General features: G+C 39.4%; 1 protein-coding gene across 2 annotated transcripts; it reads left to right on the top strand.

The window, feature by feature from the left end:
* Nucleotides 1–441: 441 nt before the first annotated feature.
* Nucleotides 442–10,632, top strand: LOC105036180 (uncharacterized). 2 transcript variants are annotated; one of them, XM_010911941.4, is made up of 5 exons: nucleotides 442–691; nucleotides 1,493–1,695; nucleotides 1,816–2,264; nucleotides 2,371–2,683; nucleotides 8,899–10,632. In XM_010911941.4, exons 2-5 carry the CDS (start codon nucleotides 1,588–1,590, stop codon nucleotides 10,168–10,170), a joined length of 2,142 nt encoding a protein of 713 aa, XP_010910243.1. In that variant the 5' UTR covers nucleotides 442–691; nucleotides 1,493–1,587; the 3' UTR covers nucleotides 10,171–10,632. The 2 variants fall into 2 exon arrangements, with proteins under 2 accessions (XP_010910243.1, XP_019703127.1); XM_019847568.3 differs by having other exon boundaries at nucleotides 1,485–1,695.
* Nucleotides 10,633–12,029: the final 1,397 nt, after the last annotated feature.

Here is a 12,029-nt window from a genome sequence, read left to right as displayed (position 1 = left end):
AGGTCTCCTCTTGTAAAATTTCTTTTTCATAGTGAAGTTTGCATGCCCCATGGAGGCGAGCCCTTTTGTGGCTGATCCACGTATTTTGATTGTTTTTCTTTTATTTTATTTCTTCTTTCTTTCTGCTGCATCGCGTGGTACTGAAGGGATCTTAGGAGGTGGTGTGCTGGCCAGACATCCACTCAACATTCACTTCAAAGGTAACATATATTTTCTTATTTAATTTTATAAAAATATTATTAAATTATTTATTATTTATAAAAAAATATTTATTAATAATCTTATAAAATACAATTCGATCAAAATTTACATTCATCTACAAATTCTGTGTACTTTATTCGTTCTTGCAAAATTACTTCCCTCGTTCTGTACGTGGGAGAGGGGACTAGAATATCATTCAGGTCGATGCTTCGCTGACTCATGGTATAGACCGACTCGTGAAGTCAGCTCTTGCCAGCTGGAATTTATTTACCATTAAAAGACTATGCACTCAAATTGAGCATCATAGATATCTTGTCTCGCAAATCTACATGTCAGAGCAATGAGCTTGCGAATCGAGTGGCCTCCTCGGCGTATCCCCACGCCATCAACTGAAGCTCCTGCTTTTCTCCGCTGATCCTACCGGTCGTGGCCGCGAAGAAGCGGCGATCTGGAATTCATTCCATGTGGAAGGAAAGCAACGACCTAATAGGTACGGAGATCGAAGCGTCGGTCTTCTTTTTTCCGTTCTTCGTAGTGTTTTTTTTTTTTTTTTTTAAATATGTTTAGGGGTTTCGTTTCTTAAGGGAATTAGGGGTTCTATTTAGATGATGCCTTTTTCTGTTTCTTGAAATGGTTTTCTCTTTGCAAATTATTGACTCTGTGCTGATCTTTGAGTTACTTGTGTCCATGGTTCGTAGAATTTTGGTCTCTTCGCTGCCTAGATCTTGGTTTTCTGGTTGTGGATTTCCGTGTTTTCTGGGGATTATGGCTTCTTTGAACACTTCCTATCGTTGATTTGTCTATTTTCGTCATCGTCAAGGTTGGATGTCTTTGACTGCATTGGAACTCAAAAAAGAAAAAAATTCTTATTACTGTGAATTCTGCTGTTTGGTCATTAAAATTTATTTTAGTTGTTCGTATCTATCATGTCGATATTTTTGCGAGCCATGCGTTTGTGTGATCTACTATGACATGATTGATCTTGGGTGAATAAATTTCGTGAGTTAATTGGTTATATAAATTAAATGGGCGAAGAATACTGGGAAGATCAAATTTATGGATGGAATAAAGGGGCTGGATATTGTTTACTGTCTTCTAGTTTTCTTTCCCATTTGAGTTCTGAATGTTTAGATATTCAACATGTTCAGCTTTTCCTTTTTTTTTTTAAGATAAAAAATTTTGGTGAATTTGAAATCTATTTGTTGCTCCATAGTTTTCTTTTCTTTTACCCCACCTCCTAATTATAATATGTCTGTGCTGACTGTCTTGTGGTGATTGTGGAGGAAAATAGGTTTCTTCAGCGTTTGAGGAGAAGGGTGGTGGGAAGTCCAGGGTTAGGATTTTGAAGGAAAGGTGAAACTGGGTGATATTAGCCTGGAGACCATCATGGGTGACTCAACAGCAATGACCATTGAGTTCCTTCGTGCAAGGTTACTTTCTGAAAGATCCCTATCAAGAGCTGCAAAGGAGAGAGCTGACCAATTAGCTAAAAGGGTTAGGCATCTTTTTTATTTTTTAAATTTCTATTTTCTTTGGTTACCCAAAAAAAAGTTTCTATTGTCTTTTATCTAGATTGTTTTTTTTGAATCAACTGGGGTGTTGTTGGTTGTTTAGGTCATGGAGTTGGAGGAGCAGCTTAAGGTTGTTACAATCCAGAGGAAGAAAGCTGAGAAGGCCGCTGCAGAGGTTCTTGCCATTCTAGAAGCTCAGGGAATTGATGATTTCTCCGAATTAACTGATTCAAGCTCTGACCAACATGAAGTTCCCAGTGGTATGAAAGGGTGTGAGGATACTTTTAAAGAAGATGAAACTTCCACAGCCTCCAAAATGGAGAAGAGTGAAGTTGAGGATGCACTGTCAGGTTCAGAGCTTGAAGTTTCCCCCTCTCAAATTGGGAGCATATCATGGACAGGCTGTAGCAGTAGTCCAGATTTTCAGAAAATGCAGAAGGCAAAGCAAATCAGGCAAAGACAGAGACAGTGCTGTTTCATGTCAACTGCTGGATCTTCTCCAAAATATCATTTGGGAAAGTCATGCCGCAAGATAAAACTAAAGGAGATGGGGTATTTCTCGATAATCCTTTCTCCTTCCACTCCATTTATGCATTCCATCATATGTACTCCCCTGCTTGAATTTAGCTTCTGTTAAATTATGTCTTTGTTTTGCCAGATCAGCAGCAAAGGATGACCCAGGCAAGCAAATCATTGATGATGCTCATGTGAAGGCAAAGGTTACATGGTCATTCATTAGTGGTGATCAGCCTCATTCCGGAAATGAGATAGAAAACATTTTTCCAGCTTCTTCAATGCCATTTCCTCTTATTAATAAAAATGAAGATACTGATGCTATTGGGAGTGGGAGTGGTGAAGAGATGGAAAGAGTCCTAGAACAACAGGCCCAGCTTATTGGTCAGTATCAGACAGAGGAAGATGCTCAGACAGAATGGGAAAGAAAATACAGTGAGAATAAATATACAACTACTGTATGTATCCTTCAACTTTAAATGCTTCATATTGTGATGAATTTTATGATAACACCAAATTATTTCAACTTCAAAAGAACTGGATGAAGCTGGGGAATCTGTACTTTGATGTGGCTAATGCCATGAGACAATTTTGCATTATGTCCTGCTTGACATAAATGCTCACATGTTTACTATGTTGAAGTTTGTGTGTCTAGGTTTTTTTCAAACTGACAGAACTGATTAGTTGGTAGTTTATGCACTGTCTTTTGTGTATCCATTGTACCAACCAGTTGGTAGTTTATTTTGAAATAAATCAACACTTTCCCTGCCAAAGCTGAGTTCAAATTTAAGCAATTAGTCAACAGTCTAGTTGTTTTTTACTTTCTATGTAAAATGAGCTTCATTATTTTGTATTGTACTAAGAAGGCAGGTTTGAATTTGAGCATTATTCTTGAAATTACATCAATCACTTTTTTCTCCCAGAAGTTGTCCTCATCTTCAAACTACCAAAGTATTACATTTTATCAAAATCTGTTTTCAAATAGTTTGGATCCAAACTGCAGAAAGGAGTCTGTTATACCATCAAAAAAGAAGAGAAGAAAAAAGAAAACATAAAAAGGTATCTGCAAGGAGGTCTAATGAAAGTATCCAAATAATTCATAATCAAGGTCTCTAATAACATATGAAGAAGAAATGGAACAAGTTCTTTCATTTTCTTGATATAGTACTCATTCTTATTGGCAGATCCAAGTTATTTCATAACATGCATTGCATATACCGGGTTTGCTGTACAATATAAAGACATTAGTTGGCTTTATGAGACCTATGTTATAGTTGATTCCAATTAACATTCAGATTGTCTAATATAGAAAGGTTTTTCATTCTCATCAAGCTAAACCATTTCTCATCATTTTTTCACATACAAAGATACAATATAAGATTTATTTATGATCTTTCAACTAAGAGACTTAGAATATGCTAAAACTTCTGGTCATGGAACAAAAATGCTAATGATTTAGAAATTGGAGATGGATGTGTTTGGGCGTTATATGATCTTGTATGGAATGTTATGGGAAAAAGGTTTGTCACATCAATTAATATGAATATATTCAGAAATACAAATATGATATATGTGCATATATGAACACTTATGTATCCATGCATCTTCTACACATGCATGTGTATTAAATAATATATCTATGTATGTATGTGTGTATAATTTATGTATATATGCATCCTCTTTGTTCGTTTGCGCATGTACATGCACACTTGTGTTTATATAAACACATGTTCTGGAAATTTCTGCCTTGTATAAACACTTGTATAAACACGTTTTGAAAATGCAGTGCCTTTTTTTTTTGAACTATATTTAGAAACACGACAAGTCTTGTATAATGCAGGCAGAAAAACTATAAAGTGTGAGCACTATTTGTTGAGTTTTAAGAAGTATGTAAAATAAAATTTATTTCTTCAAATTTGACCAATATACATGCAATACTACTTTCGTATACAAACTAAATAACTATGATTTATCTGGGTCATCCATGGTGTCTCCATTTTCCTTTGTTGACCTCCAAACTGAAACCATGATCGTCTGATGGGGGTCATGTCTATCCATCCCTAACCATTTCAAATTCATTTTTCTGAGTTCTCTAGTGGTGCTACTTGAGTTTTCTTTTATGTAGTGGTCTGTAACTCCATTAATTTTAACCATTCAAATTTCTGAAATTATTTCTCTTTACCATGCAATTTCGTTAACATCTCTTTTTTCTACATGATAGGCTTATCTACTTGTTACCAAACATACTGATCCATTTAAAAATTCCGTATTTATAAGTGTCTTAAGCACACAAGTTATGGTGTTGCATTTCCAATTTGTATTCCCCATTTAGATTACAGAAAACCATTTTCTTCATCCTTTATATTATATTTTATTGATGCAAGGTGGCAGAAAAAATCTGTTGAAGGAGATTTAGCTGCTCTATGTGTGCTTGTATCTTTATGATACTGCATTTTAACATCCATGTTCTAGAAGTGCACTTTAATGTTCCATAATGATAACTTCTGTTCCCTATTCTCTCCAGTAATGTATTATGCTTACATGAGTTTTGCAATGAGGTCTTCATTTGAATATTACCAGTCAACACATCTATAAAAGGTTTATCTGCATACATTTTAGAATAATCTAGATTCAGGTCACGACCAAAAACATTTCACTTGTATAGTGACCACATTAGATATTTGTGGCAAACCGCCCTTTGCTGAACCATGGGAAGCCTGTAGAGAAGGATTCTCATGTTTTGTTTCAATTCCAGTATCATTACAAGCTGGCTAATGTTTCTGCAAGAAGATGACCATTATTTCCAAGAGGCAACACCTTTTTTGAATTATAAAGAATCTGTAGCAAGGCTCGTTGTGCCAGCACCAAAACCCATATCGGTTAGCCGGCAATACGGTACAGTATGCAACTGCGTCGTTCCATTTTGGGCCCATGCCAACACAATGGAGCCAGAAAGGGAGAGGGAGAGGGAGGAGGAAAGAGAGGAAGAGAGAGAGAGAGAGGAGGGGGGGAGAGAGGAAAGAAGGGAGAGGGAGAAGGAAAGAGAGGAAGAGAGAGAGGGGGGAAGGAGGGAGGGAGGGAGCGGGAGAGGGAGGGAGGGAGAGTGCCGACTCCACTTAAAAAAATTCAAAAAATAGAGGCCAAAGCCTCTATTTCATTTCGAAATAGGGGCTCCACCCTTGTTCTCGTATGCTGGAGGAGATGGGGGCTCAAGAGGCCTCCTCTCTCTCCTCTTGGCCTGGGCTCTGCCCTTGTTCTTGTATGCCGGAGGAGATGGGGGCTCAAGAGCCTCCTCTCTCTCCTCTTGGCCTCTCTCCCTCTCCCCCTTCTCCCCTCCCTTCTCCCTGTCCCCCTTCTCCCTGTCCCTCCCTCCCTCTCTCTATTTCTCTCATTTTTCACCTCTTTCCTTCTCCCTCTCCTCCTCCCTCATTGGTTTCTCGAACCAAGACGTGGAACCATGCTGGTCTGGTCCAGGGCATTATGGAATTCCTTGAATTTTGTAGGAAAGGTAATGATTTTTTCTACTATCAAGTACAAATTCTTTTCCATTAAAGAAAGTCTCGTATACCATGAGGAGGCATGTAACAATTAGATGCAGTATTAATTAGTTCTTGAAACTTACATATCTCCTCAGGGAACTGGAATATCTTTATATTGTTTGCTCATGATGTAAGGAATTCCAAAATGGAATGTGACAATTTTTGAACTGGCCGGTCAACTCTTTGCTGATGGGAAACAGCAAGAAAATCTACAGCATATGCATCTATACTTGACATTTGAAAGCAATATTTAATTCAATTGATCATATGTTAGGATGGTGATTCAAGTGTGAAAGATTGGGTCAAATGCCATATAGAAGCTGAGTGTTTGCCGGTTTCATCAAGTACAAACTAACTTGTACTTGCTATAACACATTCCCATGCGTATAGCCATTACTGGAAAACCCACCTATGAAATGGATTCAATTTGGTTTTCATGAAACTGGAAAACCCATGGGAAATGTTTGGAGATGTGCATAGCTACAGGAAGTTACCGGGAAATGCTTTAACTTTAAGAGAAAGGCGAAGAAAACCACATTTGAAATTTCCAGTGGTTTACTTATAGATTTTCATATGTTCTGTAGTCATTTCCTCAATGAAACACTCCATTTGTTTCCATTTGTCTTATTGATTTCTGTTGGGTATAAAAATACCCCCGGCCGAAGTTTGTAAAAGACCGATCCTTCCTGGGTTTTTTCGGCTTCCGATCTTGTGTGGCGTCTCTCTGAACCCCTTCGACCGTCCGAGCTTCCATAATACCGTCCGGACTTCTCCGACAATGAGCTTCTCCATCCATCTACCGGACCGCTCCAAAGACTCTCTAGGCCTCACTATCAGCCGACTTTCTACAGTGATCAACTATTCTCCGAACTTCTTCCGGACTTCGTCAATATCCGAGCTTCTCCGACAACGAGATTTCTACAGTAATCAGACTCCATCCAAGTTTCTACGACGGTCGTCCGCCTTCAGGATTCCAACCGAGCTCCTGCGAGAGCCGAACTTCTACTACGAGCGGTCTACTCCGAACTTCTATTACGAGCGGTCTACTTCGAACTTTTACTACGAGCGGTCTACTCCGAACTTCTACAGCGGGCAGTCTACCCCGGATATCTACTGTAAGCAAATTTCATTCGAGCCTCTACTGTAAACATATTTCTTCCGAACTTCTATTACAGGTAGACTTCAGCCGAGCTTCTTTGTAGCCGAATCCCAGACGAGCTTCTACAATGGGACAGGACCCACCGGCCAGGTCGCTTCTCCGAACTCCCATGACAATCGATCTTCGATCGAGCTTCTACAATAAGCGGTCTCCTTTCAGCCTTCTACAAGAACCAGACTCCGTCCGAACTTCCATAGCGGATGGATATCGGACGAGCTTCTACGACGGACGGACTCCGGCAGCTGGATTTCTACAACGACAGATCGCCTCCGGTGTCTGCCGAACCTTCCCAACGTCATCCAAAGTCCATCGTCGGCCGACCCTTCATCAGATTCTTCATGAAATCGGACTTCTCCGGCGGATAATCTTCAGACGAGCTTCCACATCAGGCGAATCCCAGACGAACTTCTCTAGCAATCGGACTCCTACTGGACTTCACCAACGGAAAGTCTCCATCCGAGCTTCTACAGCAGATGACTCCCGCCTGTGGCATCAGCGCCTGAGGCGTCCGATAACAGTAGACTCGTCAGCAGCCTCGGAAACATCCGAGCTTCTCCTAGATCGATGGGGTAGAGAGCCATTCCGCTCCATCAGATATCCCAGTCGAGCTCCAGCCGACAGATCCGAACTCTCTGGTAAGTCATGATAATGGCCACTACCCTACTCCACTCTCTGCAACAGAATTTGGCTCTAACACTCTCTGGCAAGTCGCGACAACGGACACTACTCCACTCTCTGTAACAAACTCCACGTGGTTCTGGATGACCCCTGACGCCACTACTCTCCGTAACAAACTCCGTGTGGCTCTGAACGGCCCACTACCACGCGGTTACAGACGTCGCTGTCAATCAATTATGCTCTCCATCTATAAAAAGGGACCCCCAGATATGTTCTTCTCTAAGCTCTAAACTCTATCCCAAAATTTTGCTAAAATTTTCACTCGAGCATTCCATTTCTGTTGAGGCAGAGTACTGACTTGAGCGTCGGAGAGTCTTGCCGGAGCACCCCCAACTCCGGTTTAGACTTTCCTTGCAGGTTCCGGCGGCGACCGCGGTCATCTCAACTCCAGCAACTCCGGCTTCGGCGGAATTCTGCACCAACAATTTCCATGCCTATTTCTTGAAGTTGAAACAATAGTTAAGAGTGGAAAACCAAAACTGTCAAGCTTTTGTCCCAGGTCCTACCTCTGTTTTAGAGTAGTGATAAAAAAGAGCTCGTCTTACAAATTTCTTTCACCAGAATTTGTTTTTGTATGAACAAATGCTGTATAAGGTTGACATGCCTTAGTTTGATTGATTATGGTTCAAGATTTAATTCATTCTACATTTCCTGAATTTTTTCTTGCTTTTCCTAAACAATTCATTTGAGCTATATCTTAGGTTGGCTGGTCGTATGATGAGTTATTTTAATTAAGGTTGCTAGTCGTTTAATATAAAGTTGATTAGTTAAATTGCATATAGACAGGATAGATCAAGGGAATTGTTTGCTTTATTCTATATGTTATGATGGTGGACTTTGTATTGAAATTTGTGAATGATGGAACTGTAATGGACCCAAGTTTTGGCATTGAGAGACTGTTTATGCATATTGGTTATGGTGGTGACATGATAATGAGCTGTCTGAACTAAGTAATGAGGCTGTTTTCTATAGGCTGTTTTTGTTGCAGCTGGCACTTGATGTTTGGATGTGTGGTATGTCAGCTGTGCTGCTTGTTGGTGTTTTGTAGAGTAATTCAGCGGTTAAAGTTTTGGTATTTGCCAAAAATAACCATGTTGTACTTGCTGAGTTAGATTGGTGGGAGTTAGTTCTATTTGACCAAGTTACATACTGAATAAGTTAATTTTCTTAATTTTGCTCCCATCCTGTTGCTCACATTACTAAAGTACATCCCTTTTTTGGTAATTTGCACTGTTTTTAATTACATTTTATTTGTTGATTTGCAATAGATTTGTAACATTTTGGTCTCCAAATTCAGGGCTATTGTGAATCTGGGAACCAGCTTCATGTAACTCAAAATGGTAGAGAATCAAAGGATGAAGACACTGACCATGTGGATGAAAAGCTATATTATGATGGAGAGGCAAAACCAAGGGCTGAAAATTTGCCCACCATAGGAGCTGAAAGTCTGTCCACTGTCAGGATTGTTCAAATATCTCATAGTACACATTCAGAAAAGACGGGTGGAAGCCAAGAAGCAACTACTGCAGCATTATCTGATGGCTTTGTGCCAACCGATCTAACAACAGCTCCTAGCAGAAGTAATTCTCATGTTTGCAGGGATGATTTCTTGTGTCAACAATATGATGAAACAGCAGTGGGAGAAATTGCAGGCCCTTCTGAAGGAAGGACTTTTACTAATGCAAGGGAGAAGCAGAATCAGGAACTAAAATATGACAACCCTGACAGTGGTGCTTCTAGCATTCCAAACCGACGTCCACCTGGGCATGAAATCCTTATTGTGCCATCAAGTGGGAGTCCTTCCACTGCAATTTCTAGTAACAAAATCTCCAAATGGAGATCATCTGATATGCAAAACCAGTCTGATATGCAGTTGTCTATGGCACCCAGCAGCAACTTGGGGGGTGTGTTGGAAGCTCTCCAGCGTGCTAAGGTATCCCTACAACACAAACTCGATAAGTTACCTTTGACAAGTCAAGGCACCCTCGTTAGTGCAACACCAACAGATTCAAATTCTTGGGCAAATATATCACGTGATGCTTTGAAAGTTCCCATTGGTTCTGCTGGTCTGTTCAGATTACCGGCAGACTCCTATCCCCAGTCACACTTTGTAGGCCATGAGATCTATAGTTCAAGATTAAGGTTGGCAGCTACTAGTCCTTATGCAGGATATGCCAGCAGTGCCAATGGTTACCCATACCAGATTTCTTCACATATAGAAGCCAGATCTGGGGTTTCAGCGAGCAATCAGTCTTTTGATCTGTACCATTTGGTTACAGGAGTTCCTGCTTCCAGTGGTTTCTCCTTTTCTAGTACTGATGCAAGAAGAGGATTGCATGCTGATTACCGAAACCCAACAGAGAGACAAACCTTGCCGGATAGGATTTCAATGACTCAGACAGATGTTAGAATTGGAGTACCTGCTGATTACCAAAATCCTACAGAGAGACAGCCTTGGCCCAATGGGATTCCAAAACCTCACCCAGATATAAGAATTAGACTGCCACCTGAAGATCAATACTCGATACGTGGCCATGACATTACTCGCTCTGATATGCAGCTGTCGTAGCTATTGCTATAGAATGTGTTTTTCCTGTCAGTAATGAGATATTTTGGCCTTTTTCTTTTTTTTTTGTCATTTGTCATCATCTTGTTCACCTATATTTCATCATTGTTTTGCCTGTTTAACATATATAGCATCTGCATTCCCAGGTATTTCGCTTCTAAATTAAAAAAAATGCAGATGCCTATTCCTCATGCTTTGATGCGCTTGCTCATTGGAGTAGCAATGGTATGTGGGCTTTGAAGTGATGTTTGTGTTTACCCTATATTGCCACATTCGACCTGTTTTATCTCGTCTAGCATCCTGCTGCAGTCTGAGCTTGTTATGATGTAAATATTTCATATTTGTGGAAGAGTAGCTGTCAAGAATTCTCAGATTGCTCTATAGTTTCTTGTTACATTCATGCCCTACTATTCCTGTAAATCTTTGTTTCGATTTATGATTAGCTCAGTTACCTTTGACGTCTCACATCTGTTTTCTTGATGATATCTGCCCCCAGTGTGCATGTTTGTTCTTCGGTTTTCATATCTAAGGGAGCTGAGTCATGATGAATTCATTGGGACGTTTGGTGAATTCCATACAGCTGTCACTTATCATGTTTTTAATGTTCAGGACACGATACAATGTAGCCACATAAGCAGCCAATTGATCAATATGCAATGCAACATGGAGATCCTTAAAAAATCAATGATATCCTGGACTCAATTCAATTAGCCCAATGATGTAATCCCGCTCAAGTTGCTAGGTCTAATTCTTGGCTGGGTATTATTGGGAAGAGATATTTTATCCCTGAATATTAAAATCAATATTTTAAGGAGAATCACTTTGATCAGGAGAGTACGGCGCTTTCTACTAAGTGATATAGGGATCATGTTTCAAAAGCCATCACTGGCTCCTGTTGGAGGTGGTTGGTGCGGGATGATTTATCCAAGATCAAGGGTGATGTAGATGGAGATAATAAGATCATCGTGTTTGGTTGTATTATAGTGATCTTACGTGACAGTAATTTTAAATTATATTCATTTCTTAAATCACCGTTCAATGCAGTGATAGGAAATCTATTCTTGAGGGCAGGCATCTAACATTACTTCAACATGATGATCTTATATTAAAATATATTAATTAAAATATTTTGATAATTGAGAGGCTTTCTCAAAGAAGAAATCTATTTTTCTTTGCCATGATGGTTTTTTAGATGCGTAAATGATCTCTGTCCCAATCCTCAATCTCAATTTTCAAAGTTTTGTTGTAAAAGTGATTTGAAGCAGTGATTTTGTTTCGTCGATCCAATTACGATAATCTGATATTTTTCTCTTCTTCCATCTCTTTTTGGTCTTTCTTTTTTTTTTTTTTTCATTTGAGATATGCCAGGGGTAATTTCTATAGCATGCTAAATAAATTACTTATATATATTTGACGATATTTAATTAATACACTATGGCCAACCAAATATTGTGATCAGATCACTAAAGATTATATCACCTCAGGATTTAGATCATCAGTGATCTTAAATATTATGATGATCCCAGTTGGGTCACCAAATGCCATCGTAATGCCACTAACTTGGTGATAGGTTAGAAGTAGAACACTATTTCCCTGAAGAAGAAGGGGAAGAACTCTGATTGGCGTGCCTAGTGAATTTAACGATAAAGCGTTACCACCATGACAACTCCCTCCTCCCAAAGGCAAAAGGCAAAGACAAGTTGATAGAGATTGATGAACAGGCTAACGTACCTATGAGACAATCTAAGCTATCTGGACTTGAATATAATTTCTTTTACCACCTTAAAAAGATCCTTGCTCTATTAAATATTTATGAAGCCTTGATGGTGTCTCAAGAATTAAGAGATGGTTTAATTTATGCC

Source organism: Elaeis guineensis, chromosome 8 (assembly GCF_000442705.2).
Source record: "Elaeis guineensis isolate ETL-2024a chromosome 8, EG11, whole genome shotgun sequence".
Taxonomy (NCBI): Eukaryota; Viridiplantae; Streptophyta; class Magnoliopsida; order Arecales; family Arecaceae; genus Elaeis; species Elaeis guineensis.
The sequence above is the reverse complement of the archived record's forward strand: the minus strand, read 5'-3'. Positions and strand labels throughout refer to the sequence as shown.